Here is a 23974-nt window from a genome sequence, read left to right as displayed (position 1 = left end):
GGGGGTCATAAGATGCTTGAGTTCATCTTTATTAGAAACTGTGAGTTTTTCAAAATGACTGAATGACTTTTATTCCCATAGATAGTATATGAGCATTCTGTTTGTTCCACATCCTTGCCAAGATCTGGCATTTTTATCTGTTTTATTTTGCCATCTAATCTGGGTGTGGTGATGGCTCGTTGAGGTTTTAGTATGTTTTCCTTCGTGGCTAATGAAATTGGGCATATTTTCATACTTTAAATGTCTATTTAGATATCCTCTTTTTGAAGTGTCTAAGTACTTTGCCTTTTTGAAAAAAATCCAGGCTTTTTCTTTTTGATTTATAAAAGTTCTTTATATAATTTGAATACAAGTACTTTGTCATATTTAAGGGTTGCAAATATCTTTTCTCTCTCCGTGCATTGCCTTTGCATTTGCTCCACAGTGTCTTGTAATAAAACTAAGTTCTTAATCTTAATGGGATTCTGTTTATCTTTTTTCTTTGACAGTTAGTGTCTTTTTTTCCTCTGTTCTGTTTTTTTTTTTTTTTTAACACCAAGGTCTTACAGGTACGTGTCCCTCTAAAAGCTTTATTGTATAACTTTTCACATTTAGATGTGCAGTCCACCCATAATTTCTGTATCATAAAAATAGGGATCAGATACATCCCCCCCTCTGGATATGCAGTCATCCCAGAACCATTTAGTAAAGAGTCAGTCATGTCAGAATCATCTTTTATCATAAGTCAGGTAGACACATGTGGGCCTCTGGAATTTTTTCTCACCATTAGTCAATTTTTCTACCTTTGCACGAATACTTGCTGTCTTAATTACTACAGTTTTATGATACATCTTGACATTGCAAAGTGTAAGTCCTTGTTCCTTTGCACTTTCATGGGAATTTTTAAATTAATTAAGTTAAGGGTAATGCTCCGAGCTTTTAGCTAGACCACAGTCTCACTGATGTTTTTTATATCAGTAAGTAAATTTTAAATAAAAATAAACAAATTAGGAGAGGGCCACACATAGACCCATGATGCCAATGTATCATGAACCAAGGATTATAATGAATCGACTTCTGAGCAATTAGACTCCTTAAAATAGATTTTTTAGAGCGGTTTTAGGTTCATAATAAAATTGAGCAGAAGCTTCAGAGATTTCCCCTAATAAGTAACAATACAAAAATTTTTTAAAAGCAAAGGAGTGTAACTATGGGGCAAGAGTTCTCTCCCTATGTATCCAGGAATTATTTATTGAGCATCTATTACATGCAAGATGCTGGGGTAGAGTGGTTAATAGAGGTTCTTGTCTTTGGCGTTTATAAGTCCGTGGGGATGGGGGGAGACATTAATCTAATTGCACCAGGAAGTCCACAGTGCTGTTGGGGCAAAGCTAAGAAGGCCAAGCAGGAACTGACCAGAGGACAAGATGGCATTTTGCCCATGACACTCTCCTGTTCTGACACATGTACACTAACCTTAGGATTAAGTCCAGTTTGCACAGCTAACATTCTAACCCCTTATCGTCTCTCCAAATTCATCTGCCACTCTCCCCTCATCAACCTGCCCACCCAAGTCTTAATCAGTCTTTTGAGTTATCCACCCAACACCGAGAGCATTTCAGCGTGGGGGTCCAAGCAGGAGCCATTCTCCCTGCCTGGAGCTACTCCTGCTGCTCTGTGTCTCTGGTGGCCCCAGCCCCCAGGGACATCCAGTAAGTCCCTGCCACCTGTTGCAGCTCTTCAGCCCTGTGGACCTCTCATGGTGATCAGCATGGAGACACTTACTATGGATGGTCACTGAACGGATTGGCAAGAACTGGGAGATGACCTGAGAGATCTCCCCATGCTGCAGATAAGAAAGAGGAGGTCCAGAGAGGCCAAGATCACACAACCTGTCAATAAGAACTCCGGTCTCCTCATGTCCAGGCCAGAGTCCTCTCTACCAGGCCAGGGAACACCATGAACTTGAAGCAGGATCTGACTTCGTTTCCTTGCTCCACCATCACTGCACGTTCCTTCTAAGCAACACTTCCCTGAAGTGTGCTTCTCAGTCCTCCTTGAACATGGAACAGACAAGATGATACCATCTGCACAGCCCACTAGAGCATCGGACAAGGCTGTGTGTGGCTCCAGGAGACCTGCCCAGCACCCCAGTCACCCTGGACCTGCCCAGTTGCCCTGAGGAGAATCAGAATCTTGACACAGGTGTGACTGGTTTGTGGCAAATAGTTAGAAACTTCTGTATTGAGGTTTAGATAAGAGGCAGGCATGTAAACTGCACATGACATAGTATAATTAAACGAAAAAAATATTTTATAGAAACACTGTGTTAAATTGACGACAGAAAAAGGGCCCCTTTGGGCTCTACCTACATCCCTGTGTCAGCGAATACTCCAACCAGAGTCTGAACTTGGCTTCACAGTGACTCACACTTTCTGTTCACTCTAAGGCTGTTTCTAAAGTTACCAAGGGCCCAAGGCGAGATCTGAAATTTTTCAATTAGTGATCATAATCGGTTAAGACATACATCTGATCAACTGAAGCAGTGATTTCATTCAGAAATAGAGTTTTGTTATCTACCAAATTAAAAAAAATACATATTCCCTCAAGATTTTTGCCAACCAAGAGAATGAAAAGATAGAGCCCAGCTGTTGCTCTGATGTTTCCATGGTGAGAACCCAAAGTTAGACGGGGAAGTGTTTATTGTCCTTGTAACACTCAGAGTTTAGAAGGAGCATAAATACAGGCCACGGATACCGAATAGACCTGAGAACTGGACAACTGGCCAGAACCTTAACGCACAAGCCATTATCTTGCTATTTTGTTTTAGAATGAAATACTAATGGATCTGGCACGTTATTTCTGCTGAAAACCACAGAGCTGTTTCATATGACGGAATTCCAGTCTGCACAGCATAAACATAACTACGGACTACGAGGTGTCTCACTGCTTTCTTTTGTGTGGTACTTTGATTTTTCATTTTAAAAGGACTTATTTTTCCCCCCAAGCCGGAGATACTATTATATTGCCTTAAATGGCTCTTAGAGGTCTGAGACAGCAGAAGAGAAACCAGGATGAAGGCAGACGGGAATTCTCTGTGAGCTTCTGGAAGCAGCAGGGCCACCAGGCACAGATTTCAAGATGACGGCGTCCAGAGGTGAAAACAGCCCCGGCTTGTGTCTGGCTTGGCTCCATCCTGAGACCCAGGGGCTCTCCTACCTCACTCATAAAATAAACAGCAGAACAGGAGCCTCCATCTCTGGTGGTCTCTGATAGCTGAAGAAACGAAACTGTATGGACATCGACAAGTTCTCTCATTTCCAGAAGTTGTACAATTATTAGTCTAACGTGTGCTGTCTAGTCAAGCTTGCTTTTAAATGGTTCAAATAATGGCACTTCTTACACTCATTCTGTCTTATGCTTTCACAAACAGGAAGGGAAGGACACTAAAGAGTGAAGGACTCCTAGTCAGAAACGAAAGACACATGATCTGTGAGTCTTTTAGAGGCAGATAACAAATTCGTAACTACCACGAGGAAGCCAGCCCTGTTTCAGAGTCTGTGAACAGGAACAGCTTTCTAACTCATGACTCAGTTTGATTCCAGAACTCTAACTGCCTTTTCACATGCTTTGGACTTCAATACGCCACAATCAACTCACAATATGGTAATGAAATACGGGTAATTGACACCTAGAGATAAACTCCAGATCTTACATGTTAGCCACGGTTCTTCCCAACAACCTCATTTTCTATCTTCAACCCCCTCAATTCATGCCCCCAAATTACCAAGCCACCCCATGGACTTCTCTGGGTAGCATTTACTTCCTACTCCATCAACCGTCTGCTGGTGGAGATGCCAAAGAAGAATGAATTGTATGAGAAGGAACTAACAGGATACGAATTACAGCAGAAGAGCAGCAAAGGGCCAGAATTATCTATGAAGACCGTCACCAAAGGCACTGGACACACGTTGTCACGTACACTCATCCAGTTTCCACCGTGTCTCAGCTTTGGGCTCAGCTTGGTTCAGGAGGGTCATCCTGGGAGATCCACAGGGAGGTCTACTGACTCTACAATGTGTGCCTCAGACTCTCCACGTCTCTCCGTGGCCAACAGTAATCTCCAGCCTAGACATCCTCACCCTTGTGACAAGTTATCTGAAGAGGGGAATGCTCAAGTCCTATTGTCAGAAACTGTATCCAGCTCTTTCGGGGTGTGAACTGAGCATGTGTCTACAAGGCACAGGACCACTGCCCCAGGCCAGGCTACTAACGTTTCTGTGGTTCTACCGCCCACTGTCCCTGTCTCCATCCTCCGTCGCCTCCCGTTCGGTCCCCACCAGGCAGACTGGCACCTCCTGAGATGTGCACGCTGAGCCCGGGACACCCAACAGCACCCTGACTCTGCAGCCTCTGGTTTCCACAGCCCTGCCTGACTTGACCCGCTTACCACGCGACCTCATCTCACCACCGCGCCACCTCTGTCCCCTCCACACTCCATAACCTTGTCTCTCGATAATCCTGTCACCTTGGTACACCAAGCCCTTTCCTCCCTCTGCCCTTGAACGTGGCCTTCCCTCGGCCCAGGGAGCCCTTCTCACCCTTCAGGATTCAGCCTAAATGCCGAGGAGGCTTTTTGGACCCCCCCACCACCACCACCACCGCCACATCCCTATCCCACTCTCCTCTGTTTAAATTAAAAGAAATCATTTAAAAATTAATATTTAATTACAAGAATGCATATTCCCTTTGAAAAAGTATAATATTACTTCAAAAAATTAAGTCCCCTTGACCAGAGGTAGCCATGGCTATAACTTCGGTGGGTAGTATTTTTAACATGTTTTACTCTACGTCCTTTTACACAGCCACCGGGGTGGCTGGGATGCTGGTACTTCTGGTACGATGCATCTCTTTTGCCGCAAGCTGCATCCCATCTATGGCTATGCTTGTTTCCCTTACCTGGTCCACCCCAGTTTGCTGTTCTAAGTGATGCCGTAATGCCAGCCCCTGCACATGTCCTCGGACAATGCACATTCTCCTCAAGGGCATGTCCTTACACCCTTGCTGCCTACACACAGCCCCGCCCGCTCCCTTCAAAGCCGTCTTCCAAAGCTACACACCTTTACTTGCTACAATATTTACGTGCACCTTGTCTTAGGCGGCTGGAAGCTTCATGAGGGTCATGCTTACCACTGCATCCCCAATTACAGGCTGAGGGAACAAGGAATGAAAGGAACAAGGAATGAAAGAAACAAGGCATGTGTTCTCCTTTAGCTGCTTTTCTTGCCTCAACAAACTCAGGACGATAGTCATTATCTCAAAGTTCACAGAATGTCAGGACTGACTAAGAAGTCTGTCGCTCTAAGGTTACGGTGATGTAACGTGCTCAGCAGCGGGGTTTCTCTCCTAGAGATTTGGTGGTTTGCTCACGCACTCATGGACGTGAGCGATTACAGATGTGGACCCGGGTCCCAGCCACGTTCTAACAAACCCAAAGACACTTCATCTCTGTTTTGTGATTTTTTTCTCCCCTTTTCACAATCAAAATTATTTACTCTTCTAATTCAAAGCCAATTTTACAAAGCTTGTTACAAGTGAAAAATATAGACATAAGCATAGAAAAAAAAATACCTTCTCAAGTCCAGTAAGTCAGTATTCGCTTCACTGCGGAAGGCCAGCCATTGGCATGAAGCCACGACATCCTCCACACTCTCCCCCGTCCCGTCCCAAGACCTCTAGAGACAAAGGCCGGCACACAGCAGGCCCTGACGGGCCACTTTCTTGGGGGGGCGGTGGGGGGGGGGCTCATCTCTAGTCAATGTTTAATTTCATGTTTATAAAACCAGAACTGCGTGACTGGAAAAAGAAAACCTCAGGAATGAAATGATTTCTCTGGGGCAAATGTGAATACTGTAACTGAGTATTCCTGAAGGGTGATTAATTGTCTCTGAATTCCTCACGGAGCTATTGTGTCTCTGGGAAGCATGCTCTGCCAGGATGCTCAGAAGGGGTGTGGGCCGCAGATGCACATCCCAGATGTGTCCAGGCTTCCTTGCATTCTAAGGGCAGGCTTCCCTCTTCTTGGCTTGGCGCTGCCTCCCTGGGTCTCTCCAGGGACAGCAGGCACTGGGATTGGGCTGTAGTCACTCATTTATTCTAGTTATTTAACAAACTCGGTTCTGGGTACTCTTGCACAAAGGTTACAAGGTTCACTCCTTAACTCCTTGCAGGAACTGCTGAGGTAGGTACCATTATTGCCCCCTTCACAGCTGAGGAGCTGAGGCACAGAGAGGTTACGGACTTTGCCCAGAGTCACAGAGCTATAAGCCGGGACCTGAACCCAGGTAGTCCAACTCTAGGATCCAAGCTCCTAACCATGATGCTCTGCTACCTCTGCTACGATCGTCTCTTTGTGGCTGGAAATAAATGTCTCTTCTCTTTAAGGGTTGGAAGAAGCTATTCATTCATCTTTCCTCCCTTCAGATTCTTTTCCTGTATTCAGGTATACAGGGAGTCTGCCAGCTCTCATTCCTTGCCCATCTCACCAAGGCCCCATTCCACCGAGGGGAGAATCAATGACACCTTGATGTAGACAGATGTGGACCACAACTACGGCCCATGTTAATTCTGATCAGTCTCGCTTAGAAATAAATGTTTTTTTCAACATAAATACTATGCTTTTGTGATCACTGTCAGCTCACTGAGCACATGCGTGAGACAAGAATGACATTAGGCCAGACCTCTCTTTCTTTGGGTCTCTCCTCTTCAATTTCCAAGGCCTATTCCAAAGGGGCCCCTTGCAAAATGTTTCACCAGCATCACCTTTGCCCACTATAAGCTCCTTTTTGGCCATGTCAGATTTGACCTCTTCAGCCTACATTTCGAGGGCTTTATATACAACCTTCATTACTGAAGACTTATTACCCGGCTCCCTCTACAGACCTTTGTCAGAGACAATCTCATTGCTCCTCTCATGATTGGATTTAATCAGCTCAGTGTAGTCATCATTAGAAAGCCCCTGCTCCATTTCCAGAGGGGTTCTGGGAATTGCACAGGATATAAAGAGAGATGCTTGTTCTCTAAAAGGACCACTCGCATGAGCTCCCAACAAAATCAACTCCACCAGAAAGGGCTGTGAACGGTCAGGACGTGGATGGGAAGGTGCGTATCATAGGAAACAGGGCGACTGCAAAGGACAAGGGCAAGAAGAAAATTCCTGAAGCAAGACAAAGATTTCACTAGAAACAAGAACCTTTCCTTCTCTTTGAAGTGTGTTCACCACTCCCACAGTAAAGGGCTTGTCTCTTCCTGAAACACCACACCAAGTAAAGCCCCTCTCGCTTGAGAAGCATTCACATTTGAAGACAACCAATTTCAAGGTTCATTGACTTGGGAAGTAAGTGAATTTCTCAGTGTCAATTTCAGGAAATGTGAATTCTGTACATCGTCCATCCGCTTCTCTCCTCATTTGGTTTGTTTTCGCCTAGGCTTCAGCCCTCACCTGCAGGTGCCTGGGTTCCAGAAGTGTCTGTCCAACTGCCTGTGGGAAGTTCTATCTTGATCCAGACACTTCAAATGTAAAATGCCCCAAGCTGACTCAGGGACCTTATAGCCATCCCATGACTCTCAGTTAGTGGTGGCCTGGGGGTCACCCCAGGCTCCTTCCTCTCTCTCACCACACAGTCCAGTCACCGTCCTACAAATGGTGTCCACCTGTATCTCAACACCTCCTCCTACTTGCCATTCTCTGCACCACTGCCTGAGTTGGGCCTTCCCACCTCTCTCCTGACTGTCGCTCAGACCTCACCACACTCCCTGTCTGCTGTCTGTTGGCTCTCCTCCATCACGCTCGCCGTGATGTCCCCAGAGCGGTCTTGCTGAAACACAACCCCAATCCCACTTCCTCATTTGGAATTCATCAGTAGCTCTGTTCAGTTTTAAAGATAACATTTTGCCATTTTCTTCAGAATCTAGAACGATTCCCAAATTCTATACGGCCAAGTACAAACCCCAAAGACATCTGCAATCTGGTCACAGTGACTCTTTGAGAAATCAGAAGTCCTGCCCCAGAAACCAGCAGGAGCTTTGCAAAGGGACTTCCTCCTCGTGCCTTTGGCTTCTGTCCTTTCTCGGTGTAGGATCTCTCGGTTCTAAGCCCTTGCTCTTTTCTCTGCCCCCGTCTCACCCCCAACCCCTGTGATCTCCCCTCTTATCCGCCCTTTTTTGTTCGATACCCAGGAAACCAGTAACAGCTTCTTGGACTTTAAATGGTAAACCTCAATTGCTGGCTGTATTTTAATCATACCTAGCCGAGGAGGTCACATCCCTTGTTGGTGAATCCCATTCATAACGAATCATAACATCAGATAAATCTTCCCAAGTAGCTACTTGCCGCTCGTGGTACCAGCGGTTGTTAATCTAGTTGTTGTGAAATCCTCTAGCATGTTTATGCCAGTGCTCAGACTCTTCCCTCCAGTTCACGTCCATATTTATTGAACAATTACCTGCTTTATGAGAACAATATCCGGGAAAGCTCCAGGGCATGGAGTAACTATAGTAACAACATGAAGCTAAGCACACATTTGTGCTGCCTCCCCAGACTCCCCTACCCACCACTCTATTAAAGAGGCACCATCACCCTGAGGTTACGGCAGAGGAGACTAAGGCCAAGCCTGGAGAAGAAAAGAGGACTGTGGCAGCGGGAACCACGCCCGTGCCCCCAACAGCCTCAGTGGCTGCTCCTGTACTGCACTTGGCCGACCCTCCCCGGGGAGCCAGGACTAAGGTCACCCGAGTCATCAGTTGTGTGGGTTAACACCCTTTATACAACACCTACAGTAACAGAGAAGAACAAACGTGACTCCGTGTTGGATCTGTTCCTTTAGCTCCAACCTCTATGCTCAGTTGCCTGTGCTTAGTCATGCTGACTCTGCACCTTTTGTAAAAGAAATTGTCTATAGCCTGAAATATACATAAGTGCCCATTCTAAAAGATGTACCTTTAAAAGTATACATTTTCCATTCATATAGAGATAAAGAGTTGCAGAACAGAGAGAGTGACATTTGTCTTGCTGGAGGTTTACAGGGACACCATGACCAGACCTACGTGGACAGCTGTAAGAACAAAGGGTTATGATGTCCCCTCTGTCTCACTGGCACCAAGAAGTTTGCAACAACCAGCCCCAACCTCTCTCCTTTTAGTTTAAAAGAAGCCTGTACTCTAACTCAGGTAGGATGGTTCTTTGGACACTAGTCCATGATCTTCTCTGTCTGCTGGCTTTCCAAAAAAAGTCACTATTCCTTTCTCAAATACCCCATCTCGATCTACTGGCCTGTCGTATGGCAAGCTTGGACTTGGTAATACTGCTAGTTACATAATATGTTTTTTGCTTGCAAATCCATTGTTCATTGCCAACTACTTCCCAGAAAGACAGAGCTAGGGCTACTCTCTGCTGCAGATCCTGCAGCCAACGGGGGAATGAAATCTGTAAGCCCTGTGGACACGTTGTGAGACCAACCAGAGGGCAAGGCACTTCGCTGGAACTCAGCATCCAAACATGTCTCCCTTCTGTCCAAATGCAGGAAGATGGGGTCACCCACACTGCATGGTTTCACAGTTAGGCTCCCCCATTTGCCCACTGGCTCCCGTGTCTGGTGGAGAGGTGCCAACACCCTTTCCTACCCCTGCAGGGAAATAGAAAAGCATACTCTTTCCAGTTGCCTCCCTCCAGCTCCCACCCCAGAGGCTGAGCCCCAAGGCTTGGGCCCCTCCTCCCATCACCCACTGGGTCACTAATCGGTGCACATCAGGCATGAGCCCCCAGAAGGTGAGGACAGCTGAGCCTCTGAAAACAGACAGTTAACTGTGCCTTCTTCTCAGCTGTGAGTTTTTGTTCTCTATACCTTCCTTCTCTCCTGCCCCCATCACCGAGATTACAGCCGGTTAGTCATGATTAACTGCAAAGGCTCGTTCCAGTGCCATGGTTATTACTCTGAGTAGTTTCGGAACTCCCTGTTAGGCACTGTCCTCGGTACCAATTTAGGAGAACAACAAGAGAATCAGCATGATTATCTCAGGATCAAAATCTATAAACAACACAGCTCACTAGGATTACCAAGCTCCAGCAAACACTCGCTCTAAATGATTTTTTGCTTTCTCAACAAATTGAATTCATCCCAAAAAGAGAAAAGCTTGTTACTACAAAACACATTCTATAGATTCAGAGACTAGTTCCAGGGATGTCTGACTCTGAGTGTAGACTCTGGACTAGGGCTGTCTGGTATGGGTTCAAACCCAGCTGTGCCAACTACCACTGCTGAGATCTGGAGCAAGTTCTTTAAACTCTCCATGCCTCAGCTTCATCATCTGTTAAATGGGTAGATGCTACATTCTTCATGGAATTCACAACACATGTAAATTTGCTTAACACAACAGCCACCATAAAGTACGTGCTCCATGAATGCTGGCTCCTGCTATCACTAAGCTACTACTACTCACCTCCTGGACAGTGAAGGGAGAGGAGCAGAGAATTCTCCCAGAACAACACTGAGAGGCTGCAGTTAGAAAGAGGACACACTTTCCTGAGTGAGCATGACACCTAAGAGGCTACACAGGGAAAGACGAACAGATTGGACACTATAACAATATATTTCATGCATACATCAAGAGATGCCTTAAATTAACTTCAAAGATAGTTAAAATATAGGGAGAAAAATACATGTGACACAGGTGTCCAAAAGTCAGTATCTGTACTGTATACAGAATACTTATATTCTCTCTGCTTTTGCAACAGAGATTTTCCATATCAAAAATAGAATAGCTATCCATCAATTAAAGCAGACAAACCATTCAGGATACAAGTGAGCCAAGGATGTAAACAGACAATACTCAGGAAAGGAAATGTCAACAGCCAACGAAGCAATGAGAGATGAACAATCTCAGCAGCAATTAAAAGTGCATATTAAAATACTGAGGCACCACACTGCACTTTTGAAAAGTACAAAAATTCTGAAAAACACTTAACATCCAATGCTGGTGATGACATAGGAAAATGGTCAATCATAGGCTGATGGTGGAACAGCAAAATTGATATGGCCTTTTAGAGAGCAATGTGGTTGACACCAATAGTTAATGTAATATAAAATGTAAGTGTCCTATAATCTAGAATTCCAGAGAATTAGAATCTCTCCTAAAAGAATGCTAATACATGTACAAAACATATGTGTGTGTATGTGTATGTGTGTATGTTCATTACAGAAAGTTTATTAGGGAAAAAAACTGAGATCAAACCATAGCAAAATGAATCAAGGCATTAAGGTATTATGGTACAGTCTTAGAATACTAAGCAATAATTTTTTTAAATGTATCAACAAAAAATCTAGAAGGAATGATATAGGAGAATGGCAACACGTTTTTGATAATTGCTTACTAATTGCCAAGTACACAGTATATTTGTTTTATGTCTGCAGAATCACAGAGGGGGAAAAAAAGGTAGTTTAACAAAACTGTGAAGGGCAGAGACTCTGGATCCAGACCACTTGACCTCTAAACCCAGCTCCACGTATATTAGCTGTGGGACTCTGGACAAGTGACTTCAACGCCCTGTGCCTCAGTTTCTCCTCCTGTCACACGGAGGCAGTAATAGTGCCTGCCTCATGGGGTAACAGTGAAAGATGGAGCTAGTACACTGACGTTCTTAGCATAATGCCTGGCAGACGACTAAGTGCTCAGGAAGTCACTTGAGAACATAAAGAGCTGCTTTTTATCCTGTGCCCACTATGTGCCAGGGGCCATCTCTAAAACGACCCGTGGCTATGAGTGGTGGAGCCAAGCACCTCCTTCCTATGCCCTGTACCGCAGTGCTGCCACATGCCAGGCTGGTGAGAATGTGTGCAGACTGAGGGTTTCTCTGCTCCTGAGGATCCGTAACCTCCACCACCAGGCATGGACTGAGCTTCTGCTGCTGGTGTCCACGCTCTGTCCCCAACCATAACCTGCTGGACTCCTCCCTGCAGGGCAGGTGGGCGAGCTATCCACTGACCAGCACCCGGGACCTGTGGCCCATCCAAGGCTTGGTCCCTCCTGGTTTCCCTTCTCTAGGACCACAAGGCCAGGCCACATCTTCTCTCTGCTGCTTGAGGGTCAGGCATGTCTGTAGGTCAAACTGCTGCAGCCCATCCTCCCCCCACCCAGCTGCAAGCTCCAGGCCTGGCCACAGCCCTAGACTCTCCATCAGGCTGTTTACCTTCTTATCACTTTCAGTTTATTCTAATGAGAACTTCTATGCAACGTATATTAAGCCTCTTTTTTTTCTTGCTTAGACCAGATTCATTAAAAGAAGGGAAAAAAAACCAGTTTTGACTTGGGAAATTTACAACAGTTGGAGGAGATTAGTCACGATTTGAAATAAATATTAATATAAGGTATATCAGTTATCTACTGCTGCCTAGCAGACCAGCCCAAGTAGAGTGACTTAATACTGCCATTAATTTGACTCATGCTATAGTTTGGAAAATCGGGCTGGATTCAGCAAAGAATGTGTTTTACCCTTGACTGAATTCTCTCATGCATCATATTAAGCCTCCTTTCCTTATTTTTATCCCTCATCTAACCTCCATGGACAAAACAGCAATTCTTGAATTGCACTTTTTCACTTTTTGACCATCAGCAGATGACACCACGAGCCCAGAGGAGGGTGTCCACGGCTGCTCCTCAGTGCGGAGTTCTCAACTCCCCCTGAACATCTGGGAACTCTGGGTGGACAGAGGCGGCTCTAGTGAGCTTGTCCCCTTGTTCCTCGTTCTCCCATCAAGCCTGGCTGCACACTGGCACACCTTCTGTTATATGACCATTGCTCAGTCCTGCCATTTTGTTTATGCTGGTGTCACATTCCATTATGTCAATTTTTTTTTTTTTTTTTTTTTTGGAACGTGACAGACATGAAGCTGTTTAGAACTGGATACCCTGGCCATTTTGGTGACTGAGAAAAGCATGAGATTTAGTCAAACCTTTGGTTCCCAAAGAGAGTTCAGCATATTCCCTGAGAATGAGACATGTAAAACTTGGCTAAATGGGGTTAAAACAAACCCAAAACAAATCAAGAAAGGGACTCTACTGTACTATCCACGTAGTAGCCCAGAAATTTAAAAATTATATTCCCCCCCCAAAAAAAATCTATTTTGACCCAGGCACTTGAGTATTTAAGGTAGGTCCAAAGAGTTCAAGAAAGCTAACCCCCTTCTAAGAGTCAAAAGACTCCCTCCCTTGGCACGGTTCCCAAGAAGGAGGTGAAAACTACAGCCAATCACTCGCCTTCCTGTTCAGAGGGCTTTCTTGGATTCAGCACTATTGACATTTTAGAACAGATAACACTTTGTTGGGTGGGCAGGTTAGGGGGGCTGTCCTTTTCCATGTAGAATATTTAGCAGCATCCCTGAACTCACCTACCAGATGCCGAGAGCACCCTCCACCCCAGTTATGCCAACCAAACGTGTGTCACAGTATTGCCAAATGTCCTCGAGGGATAAAAACACTTCTTGTTGAAGACCACTGCCCACGGGACCACTGGGACTGATCCCAGCCTGCCTCCACCTCCCCTCCCCGAGCAGCCCCAACTTTCCTGGACTCACTGCCAAACCCCCTACCTCCCTGCTGGCTCTCTGTGTGCCCCCGTCTGACTCATCTCCTGCCCTCCCCGACCCACTCCATCTTCGACTGGGGACTCACGAGCAGCCATCAGCAAGAGTCTCCATGTCTTCACCGATGATTCCCTGCTCTAACCCTGGACTTAAGGACGTGGTCCCTAACAGCCGTCTCACACAGCAGGATGGGTTCTTCCCTCTTACTCCTCTTTGCCAACCCTGGACCACTTCCCCCAGACTTCCCTCAAGCCCCTTAGAACATGGGTTGGCAAGACTATGGGCCAAGTCTGGCCCACCACCTGTTTTGGTACAGTCTGTCAGCTAAGCATGGTTTTCACATTTTTTAATGGTTGGGGGAAAAAAAGTCTAAAGAATCTTCCACTACATGTAAAACTCAAATCTCAGGGTCCATAAATAAAGTTTCACTGGAAGGCAGCCATGCTCATTCGCCTACCTGTTGTCCTTGGCTGCTTTTATGCTACAAAGGCAAGAATTCAGTTGCACAGTTGCAGCAAAGACCATCTGGCCTGCAAAGCTTAACATATTTATTATCTGGCCCTTGACAGAGAGTTTCCAACCCAGGCCTCTGACACGTGGGAGCAGTCTGTACCATCCACTCCCAATCTGTTGTCATCATCCACTGCCCGCCACGTCACTCTTCCGTATGTACTGAAATGCACGCGTGACTGAAAGCTAGATGGCGCAACTGCTGACGTCAGTGACAAAATGAAGTTCAGAGCTACCTCTGTGGGCTGGGATGCTGTGTGGAGATCAACAGGATGAAACTGGAAGTTCACGTGTTATAAAGTCCCATGCCACGCTCATCCCAGAAAGACTGACATACAAGAGCAGGAAGATGACCTGGTGTGTGCTGACAGAGGTCAGAACCAGGATGAACAGAGAAACATCATAGGGAAATTTTATCCATACAATGAAATGCTAAGCAATAATAGAGCTGTAACGTTACCGAGCACATTTAGGTCAGATGACTTTCACAACGAGCGGAAAAGTTCAAGGAGAGGATGGGGTGCTTCAGGGAGGAGAGTGTCTTGAGCCTGAGGGCACAGGAAAGCACTCCTGCTCTGGGCTAGACAACCCCGAAGACTTTTTAGTCCAAACATTAGAGACGATTAAAATTTAAACCAGAGTTACTGGCTTCTTGGCTGATTAGATGCTAAGTAATAATTTTCTTGGTAAAATATGAAAGCATCCAACATTTCTCTTCCTTCCAATCAAATCTGTAGATTTTAATTGCAAAGATAAAACTCAGTATGGCACACACAGTCACAAAAGGTACATGTGGGTGGCAGGTGACCAATACACTCATACCTTATTTGGTAAATACTTGGCGTGGGGTTCTACTTTTTTAGAAGCTAAAGCAAAGCAATGTGAGTTTACAGCCTTATTAGTCCTCAGAATTGAAGCACACAGCCTGGCAGGCCTTGGTCTGTAAGAAGACTTGGCAGATTTTTTTTCTTTTTGATTCTCTTCGAATTTTCATATTTACTTGACTAAAAATACATGGGAGTTTGGGATTGGCAGATATAAACTACTAAGTAGAGAACAGATAAACAACAAGGTCCCACTGTATATAGCACAGGGAACTATTCTCAATGGCTTTAGTAACCTATAATAAAAAAGAAATATAAATATATATATACGTGTGTGTATATATATATACACACACACACACTATGCTGTACACCAGAAAGTAATACAACATTGTAAATCAACTATCCTTCAATTAAAAAAATACATTTAAAAATACACACCTACATAGTATTTAAGTCAAATTGCCTCTCTAAAAAGTCAGACGTGAAAATCTCACTCAGGGACTACGTTTAGGAACGGTAAGTTGGGAAACGATTGTGTATGATTCAGACACTGAGAAGCAAAGGCCAAAGACTTGGATTCCCCCCCGTGACTCAGCCCCCTCGTCCTGCGATGCGTCACATGGCGCCAACCCCCCAACTGTCTTCTCATTTGTAATGGGAAGATAAGAACACTTGTCTTGCCTAGACCCTGCAGAGAATCATCATGAGAGTTCAAGAGACACAGAAGGACCATCTGCGTGCAGAGTGCTATATATCTTTTAGGACAACATGAATCTCTTTCCAACCTATAACATAGTTCCATCTTCTTTTCCAAAGTACTGGCATTCATTGGATCACAGAGTTACAAAATCTAGCCTAAAATTCCTCCTACGCGGCGGAGGCAGAGCGGCGGAGGCAGGCGTGTTGCTACGAGTTCGCAGTAAGGAGGGCCAGAATGTTCAAAGAGATGAAGAGTAATCTAGGTCAGGCATGCATCTGTGTCTTTCCAGGTCCACAGGGAATCGAACACAATGAACTTCTTGATTCTAAGGTAGTGTTTGGAGGCACAGATGTTGGGCAGGTGACTCAGCTCTACGTGCAGGAATTGTTTCCCAGCTTCCTTCTCGCCACCCTGCCTCTCTGCCCTACTCCTGCCTCTGCCAAAATTATACTGTCATTCTGGGGCCACAGGGCAAAAATCCCTTCAACAGGCTTCGCGGATGAAGCCCCTTCATAATCATCAATCTTGAACCCGTTATCTTTCTTTATAAGCGGGAAAGTGGATTTTTCTAAAACAAATGCTATGAAATATACATCGAAGTAATAATTTCAGTAAAATGAAAATCAGTCGTATTTGGAAACACCGAGACAGCAGCATTTGGAGGAGCACGTGCAGCCTCCCATTCCAGATCCCACCAAGCCCAGAGCCTCGAAACCGTCAACTATGCCCAGGATGGTCCACCCCACTGCTGTTACCTTTGCCGACATATCACAAGGTGTTGTCACCTGAACTCACAACACACAGGCCTTTGAGACATGTGACAGCAAGAAACAGAAAAGAAACAAACTTGACATCAGTCAGCCAGAGCAGAAGAACGCCGAGATCTACTGACAAGGCCCCCTAACTCCCGCCCTTAGCATCTTCGGTGGTTTTAAGTAGAGATTTTTCATCCCAGGGTGTACACTTTGCTCAACTCTCCCGATGTCATTTTCTCAAGCAATTAGCCAGAAGCAGCACCAGAGAGTGCTTCCAGGGCCCTTCGAGCATTGCTTGAGTTTCCTGAAGATGTTAGATCACTAAGTTCAGTGTTCACAGTGGACTCTCTCACTCCTCAATCTGTTCAGAAGTTCTGGTCTTCTTTTCACTAAAATAGAGCTTGTGGTATGCAGACTCTTAGAAATAGCAAAACCAACACTGAAAGCGAGGGGACAGAGAAGAAAGATCCAGGGAAGGACACTGAGGAGGAACAATCAGAGAGGTACCCTGGAGACATTCAGAGACATAGTCACCAGGAGTAAACTGTACAGAAGCCACATACAAGCAGAGTCTCATGACCACCACAATCATTCTTTTATGATGCTCGCGTAACAGTGTTGTCCAAGTTGATAGGGATGGCAAAAAAAAGGGGGAGAAAGAGGAAGAGGGGGAAGGATGAGGGAGAAAAAGGAAGAGGGGAGAAAGCTGAAGGGGGAGACCAATCCTACTTACAAAAATTTGTGCAAAAATCCTAAATAAATTAGTATCGAACAGGATTCCAACAGCACATTTCAGAAAAGAACACATCACGACCAAGTGGGTTATATTCCAGGAACGCAAGATGGTCAAAGGATAAAAAGAAATGAATTAAACAAACAACTTAAAAATCCAGAAAAAGAACAAAGTAAACTAAACAGAAGATGAAACAAAGGTGTCAACATGGACCATGCCTGGCACGTCACTGTCAGACTGAGGTCCTCCTCCTCCTTCTGCAATAGGAGGCACCCAAAGGCACAGGCTGGCTCATGCTCCAGTGACCCCACGACTACCAGACTGCTCTGGGCACTTCCTGGTAGTGGCGGGGGTAGGTGTTTCCTTCGGGAGGGAGAGGAAGGGACATATCTTGATCACTCTCTTAACTCATCCCACTTATTCTGCGTTATAAGCTCTTCACCATGCAGCCTCCTGACCCACATCTGGCTCCCAGGTGGATCTCCATGATGGGGAACAATGCTCCAGCCAAATGATGTGAGCAGGCTTCTGCCGGCTGGCGGCAGGGAGCCTGCACTGGAATCAGTGCATCGTCAGCCCCGGTGGACCCGGCTGGCATGGACTGGTCCACAGAGCCCCATCATCCTAGTGAACTGAGAGCATCCATTTAGGACAAGATGAGTGGACGCAGACCCCAGAGCAGCATGGCCGCCCTTTTGCCACACCTCTGTTTTATGGAAGCGCTTCTGAGCTCCTAGAGATTTTGTCCAACTTTCTATTTGGATATATATAATTTCTCATGGGATTGTTAATCTTTCTGTTTCTTCCTATGTCCTTTCTTCATTCTTACTTTCTCCCAGCCCAGATGGGAGGGCCACAAGAATGGAGAGCATACCTTTTCCATTTACATGTGGTCATGACTTCAGATACTCCTGGCCTATAACAGACACTTAACAAAAATGTTTGCTGTATGACTGATGAATAAATGATACATTAGAATTTACTGAAATTATATATATATATACAAAATATATAATAATATTTAATTATAATTTATTCTACTTAACTCAACCTCAACTATATATTGTCATGAGTACCTCAGACTCTAAAAATGTCACATTCACGTGGCTTACCATTTATTTCTAGGCCAAAGTTTTGTGTTTTAGGTTTTCTTCCAGTCGATAAAACACAGCTTTTCTAAATAGATATTAACTGCAATATTGTATAAAAACACAAGTGGGTGAAGAAGAGTTCATGGGGTTAGTGAGATCAAATCTGTGCATGTCACTAGGGCCGTCTCGCCCAAGGGAGTTCCAGGGGCACTGGGTGGTGTTTCAGTGGTAGAGAAGAGGCGGGGAGCTGGTGGGGCAGGGCTGGCCGTGGGCACCTGTGGGGACGTGGCCTCCCTCCCTCTTTTCGGTGTCCTTGCGCCCCCCTGAATGGCTGGGTTACTGCTTACTTTTCGCGGAGATCTCGCACTTGACTGGACTTGAAGCCTGGAGCCGAGGGGGAGCAGGGGCTGGAGGGAGCGGACAGAGGACTCCGGATGCTCTGCACGGAGTGCCTGCGGCTGCGCCTGCGGTCCAGGCCCCGGTGCTCGCCCCCCGAGCCACCGCCGCCGGAACACACGCTGGCCCTCCTCCGGTCCCGGCGCCCGCTGGGGGGCGGCTCCGCTGTCTCATCGCTGTCCTCGTCCTCGTGCCGGAGCGCCACCTGAAAAAGCAGAGGGCACCCAGTGCAAGATCAGACTTGACAGCCTCTCTTAGCTTTTCAGTCTGGCCCTTCACGAGGATTTAACACTGACTCCTCCCAGCCTGGGGCTTCCGCTTCTCTGCAAGGTTATCAATCACAGGTATCCCAAAGCACAGTCTGCAAACTGAGAGATGCTCGCCACTCACTGCGGATTTTCCCAAATGGATACGAAAGGTCAACCGATGTCAGGGGTAGGTCTGAGAAATAGTTTGTCATTAGCTGGGCTCTTCCCCCTGCGGCCGGGCACTGCCCTTGCCGGGGTCGTTGCTCCTGGCCCACCCTTTGCTCTTCTCTGGGCCAGGAGGCGGCGTCTCCCCGGAAGCCCAGCGGCGGGAAGCCCTGGAGTTCTGCACCATGCCTGAGCTCCCTTCCCAGTGAGGCTGGTCCGAGGAGCATAGCAAAGATTCTGGTCAGAGGCAGGAGCCGCAAGCTCCAGGTGAGCGGAAACGAGTCATCAGCGGGTCTCTGGAGGGGCCTGGTGCAGCAAGACCTGCACCGTGGGCCCCGGGCCACTGCAGCTCCCCGGGGACTGCCCACAGCCTGGGTACCGTGGGGGTGGAGCCTGCAGTTACTCTAGGCAGCCTGCATGTGCAGTCACAAAAATATAGACCAGAAATAGACTAGACCTCTAGGATTAAGGTGTTCTTTTTTTTTTTTTTTTTTTTAACTTCCTAAGAGCAATGCACACTTGTGCAGAAGAGTAACTGCCTTACACTTGACCACTTCAGCTTTCAGGTGGAAACCTGAGCCAAATGGCCCCACACTCCTACCTCCTTTCAAGGGATATCGCAGCCCTGCTCCTAGTTGGGTGGTGCCCTGTCCAGTTTGGCCATCTCTCAATCTTCCCCATCCTGGATCCTCCAAACAGCCTTCTTCTTTCACATTAACACCAACCATCTGTGCTCCTACACTGATCTCATTACTGGCTCCCAGTCTTCCTAGTCCCAGGTTCTAATCTGTATCTCCAGCTTCTCTAATTATTTTTATGCCTACCTTCTCAAAAGCTAGACCGCCAGAAGAACACAAGCTGTGGACTAGCCCTGTGTGTGGCTGGCTGTGCCACTAGCAGACCAGACGTGACCTGCGTCAAACTGCTGTCTCTTTCTCCTTCACCAAAGGAGCCTCACAGGATCACATTTGTAGGTTTCTGGTAAGAATAACATATCTAATGTATGTAAAGCAGCTAGGGTAGGGCTTTCCCTGTGGCTGGTACTCGATAAACACGACCATTCTTTCCCACCTGTGCCCACAGATGAAAGGGCCTAGGATGCCCATAAATTCCTCTATCATATGAAACTGGTGGGTCAGGCCACCTCGCAGCCCACAGGAACCAGGCCCAACCCAGTCCAGCAGTCTCTCTGACTTGGCACCCAAGGAGTCACATGGTCCCATGTCCCCCAAAAGTGCATATTTTCCAGTCCTGTGGGTGCTCTTGGGCACATTTCACAACTCAGTCAGGACAAGTGAGGGAATGGAGAAGTAATATAAAGTCCCAGATAGCTAACCACACACGACCTGGCTTACACATCGCCTGTCTACACCTGGCTACTGTGAAATCAGTAATCCCCTACGTCCAAGTGTTGGCATTCGTGTTCACATAGCAAGTTGAGCTCAGCAAAGTCGAGGCCAGGCTGGCCACTCTCTTCAGGTTCACAGGGATGGGTGCCTGAGACGCATGACTGTTTCACAGGAGTGCAGCCGCCTTTTATCTGCTCCATCACCAGTTTCCTCCAGCTCGAGCTTTTATGTAAGATCAAGTTAATGAAAATTCTTCTCTCTACGTGCCAGATACATTTTCTAACAATCTCCCAGATAGAGGAAGACAATTTAATAATATTTTGACTATTCTGTTCCCCTAGAATTTACTAGTCAGACATAATTTGTGGAGGTTTGAGGTCAGAATTGATAAAAGCTTAGAAAAAGCTGTTGTTATAAAATCTGGCCGGAAAGTCTATTTCCTGGGGGAACCCTCTGCAGTATCACCGCAAAAATGAAGCAAGAAATTTTACATTTGGTTGATCACTTTTATCATCTCCACTTTCACACTTTAAATGGCATTCTCTGGGCAAAGTCTGAGAATGATTATACACCCAGCAAAGCACAGCATTTTAAAATATCACTAGCCAGTTAGTTTTTCATTTTTGGAAACAAAAACTCTAGACCATGTGGACTTATTCTGACCTGGAGTATTGACTCTGCTTATTACTCACATTTGGAATGATATGATTAGGGGGAAAAGTGGAGTTCAGATATTTCTAATTCCTTGTCTAACCTCAGAGATCCAAGGATCAAACAGCATTCCACTCACAGTTCCTTTCAGAGAAGCACATGGTGTGCACACAAATTAACTGCCTTTTGTCAAGGAAGATGGAGAATTGGAAAGCTTAAGTGAAAAGAAAATCTTGAAAAGTTATCAAAGCAGTGCCATAAAATGTACTTCAATGAGGGCTGTCTAAAGTTCAGAGCCTCAAAAATGAAAACAAAAAATCCACCTCCTTAAACAAAGAAAAAGATGCCTGGAGGTGGTAAATGGGGCTCAGAATCCCAGTAGATCCAAGAGCAGCTTTGGGCTTGGCAGTCAGGAACAGTGAAATGTGAAATTTGGGGCTGGTCTTTGCTCATGGTTTTGTGTGTGTGTGTTTTTAACAAGAAGAATCTCAGCATCACTAGTGTCCGCCGATGACAGGAAGAGACACTTTCTCATGTCGGGCCACGGTGGCAGTTCCAGATTCTTCAGATTCTAGGGAGCACTCGGATTGGAGTCCACTAAGACCACTAAGAGCTGGAAAACACCTGCGGAGAACAGCCCCTGCCAAGAGACTTACTCAGAACCTGTGGTGTCAGATCTAATTAACTACAAGTGCAGTCAGTGTCCTTCACGGAACACAAGGTGAGACCAGCCATGTCCTCATCGATCTCTCATCTCACCCAAGTGATGGAGTATCTGTTTGCCGGACCCCTCGTCAGATACACTCTAACTCTTCTAATCAAATTCAGAACACTGCCTACAGAACCAGGTGAGGAATGAGGAGGCTCCAAATCTAGTATTGACTGCTTGCACCTGCTGCGCCGTCACCAAGAAAGCAGTTAGGGGCAGATTAAGCTCCTGGCATCTGTGACAACTGCCAGCAGTGTTTGGGGCCACTGAATGACGTAATTATTCTTTTTAAAATTTTGTGAAAATTTTCAAACATATACAAAGTATGGAGAAGAATATAAAGACTTATGTGCTCACCATCTATGACAGTTTAACAATTACCTGCCCTGGCCACGCTTGTCTCATTTACCTCCCTGCATCCGACCCCACAGCCAGAGGTTTTTTTTAGGTAAATCCCAGACCATATCATTTCATCCAAGGATATTCAGTATTTATCCCTAGAAGATAAGGATTTCTAAAAACCATAACCAGCCTTCTACTGTCCCACTGAAAATAATTTAATATCATCAAACATCCAACAATCTGAGCATTCTTAATGGATGTCAAAAGCTATTAACATTTCTTTGAGTCTATATCTTTATACTACTACTAAGCTACATGAAAAAAACGGATACTTAAACCTAAAAAATATTGCACACACACAAAAAGTACAAGAATGCTCGTGGTAGTGTCGTCATGGCAACAAAACTGTAACCAGCCAACATCCATCAAGAGAAGAGAAGATAAATAAATTGGGATATATTCATCAGCAGTGAAAATGAACAAACCAGAACTCCACACGACAACACGGGTACGTCTCAGAAACAAGCCAAAGTGTAGGAGGACACAGATGGTACAGTTCCATTTATAAAAAGACAAAATTCAACAGTATGTTGTTTAGCGCTACCGACTGGGAGGAAGGAGTTAAAGCAGCTGGCCGGCGATCCCTCCACTCCTTCTGTAGGAGTGATGCTTCTGGGGAGAGAGAGAAGACACTGACTCCATCCAATCTTTCATAAATACACTAATAACTAGACTACCTAATAAACAGTCTGATGACAGGTGCTAAAATGAGAGCTCTTGTGTCTAGAATGCCCTCAGCAGGTTAGGATCGGCTAAAGATTAGCTACACGAAATACACACAGAATTTATGAGTTTATAAGCCATGGCCCTCTGGGCTGTATAGCAGAGATGCTTCTTAACTGAATTCTGCCTGCTGGGTGAGGTGCCCTGTGAACCACACCCGGAGACCTTGTCTATTGTTCTGGGTCAGAAAGCACATGTCTGATGGACAAAAAGAAAGACCTGGGAGTCACAAGGGATGTTCCAGATCTCGCCCTGCTTCTCTGGCACCTCTCTATTCTGAAAATTGTTAGCCTAGGGAGATTAGTGTAGCTCTGCTATAGATAGCAAGAGCTCAGATTTTTCAACCCCTCTTTGAGAATCTGATGCTCTGTGTTAGCTGACAGAGTAAGCCATTTTCAGGTAAAATTACCTTCTTTAAACAAAAAAAAAGAGAATTATGTTAGGGGTTAGTAGGATGACACCAAAGAGGGCTACCAAGGACACTTCCAAGTCACTGGTAATATTCTAGTTCTGAAATGTATGAGTGTATTAGTTAAGGCTCTCCAGAAAAACAGAAAAAAATAGGACATGCATGGAGATTTAGTATAAGGAACCTGCTCACATGATCATGGAGGTAGAGAAGTTCCCATATCTGCAGTGCAAAGGCCTGGGAACCAAGAGGGTCAATGCTGTTAGTTCCAGTAGGAGGTCAAAGGTAACAGGCAACCTACATCCCAGCTCATTCGCATCAGGTAGAGAGTGAATTCTCTCTTGCTTTTGCCTTCTGTTCTATTCAGGCCTTCAACAGACAGGATGAGGCCCATCCACATGGGGGAGGGCAACCTTCTTTACTCAGTCTACCTACCCATCTGAATGTTAACCTCATCCCAAAACACCCGAACAGACACAGAATAACGTTTGACCAAATATCTGGGCACCCCATGGCCCAGTCAAGGTGACACATAAAATTAAGCATCACACTGGGTGTTTGTTCTGTGTTCGTTAAGACACACACGTGCTACGTTTGTGAATGACATGTACTCAATGCTAAGATGTTACACAAATGCCATTTGACAAAAGGAAGATGGTGAATACTGAACATCTTTTGAAAAGTCAGGAC

At 45.7% G+C, this 23974-nt stretch overlaps 1 protein-coding gene across 17 annotated transcripts in view; it reads right to left on the bottom strand.

Annotated features, from left to right (window-relative positions):
* FHOD3 (formin homology 2 domain containing 3) overlaps window positions 1-23974 on the bottom strand; it is a 411645-nt gene that overhangs the window by 119984 nt on the left and 267687 nt on the right. For all 17 annotated transcript variants that reach the window (XM_074352245.1, XM_074352246.1, XM_074352247.1 and 14 more), the window contains exon 10: window positions 18580-18833. In XM_074352245.1, coding sequence (XP_074208346.1) covers window positions 18580-18833 — 254 coding nt within the window. The remainder of the gene's footprint in view (window positions 1-18579; window positions 18834-23974) is intronic.

This window comes from Camelus bactrianus, chromosome 24 (assembly GCF_048773025.1).
Source record: "Camelus bactrianus isolate YW-2024 breed Bactrian camel chromosome 24, ASM4877302v1, whole genome shotgun sequence".
NCBI classification, from domain to species: Eukaryota; Metazoa; Chordata; class Mammalia; order Artiodactyla; family Camelidae; genus Camelus; species Camelus bactrianus.
The sequence above is the reverse complement of the archived record's forward strand: the minus strand, read 5'-3'. Positions and strand labels throughout refer to the sequence as shown.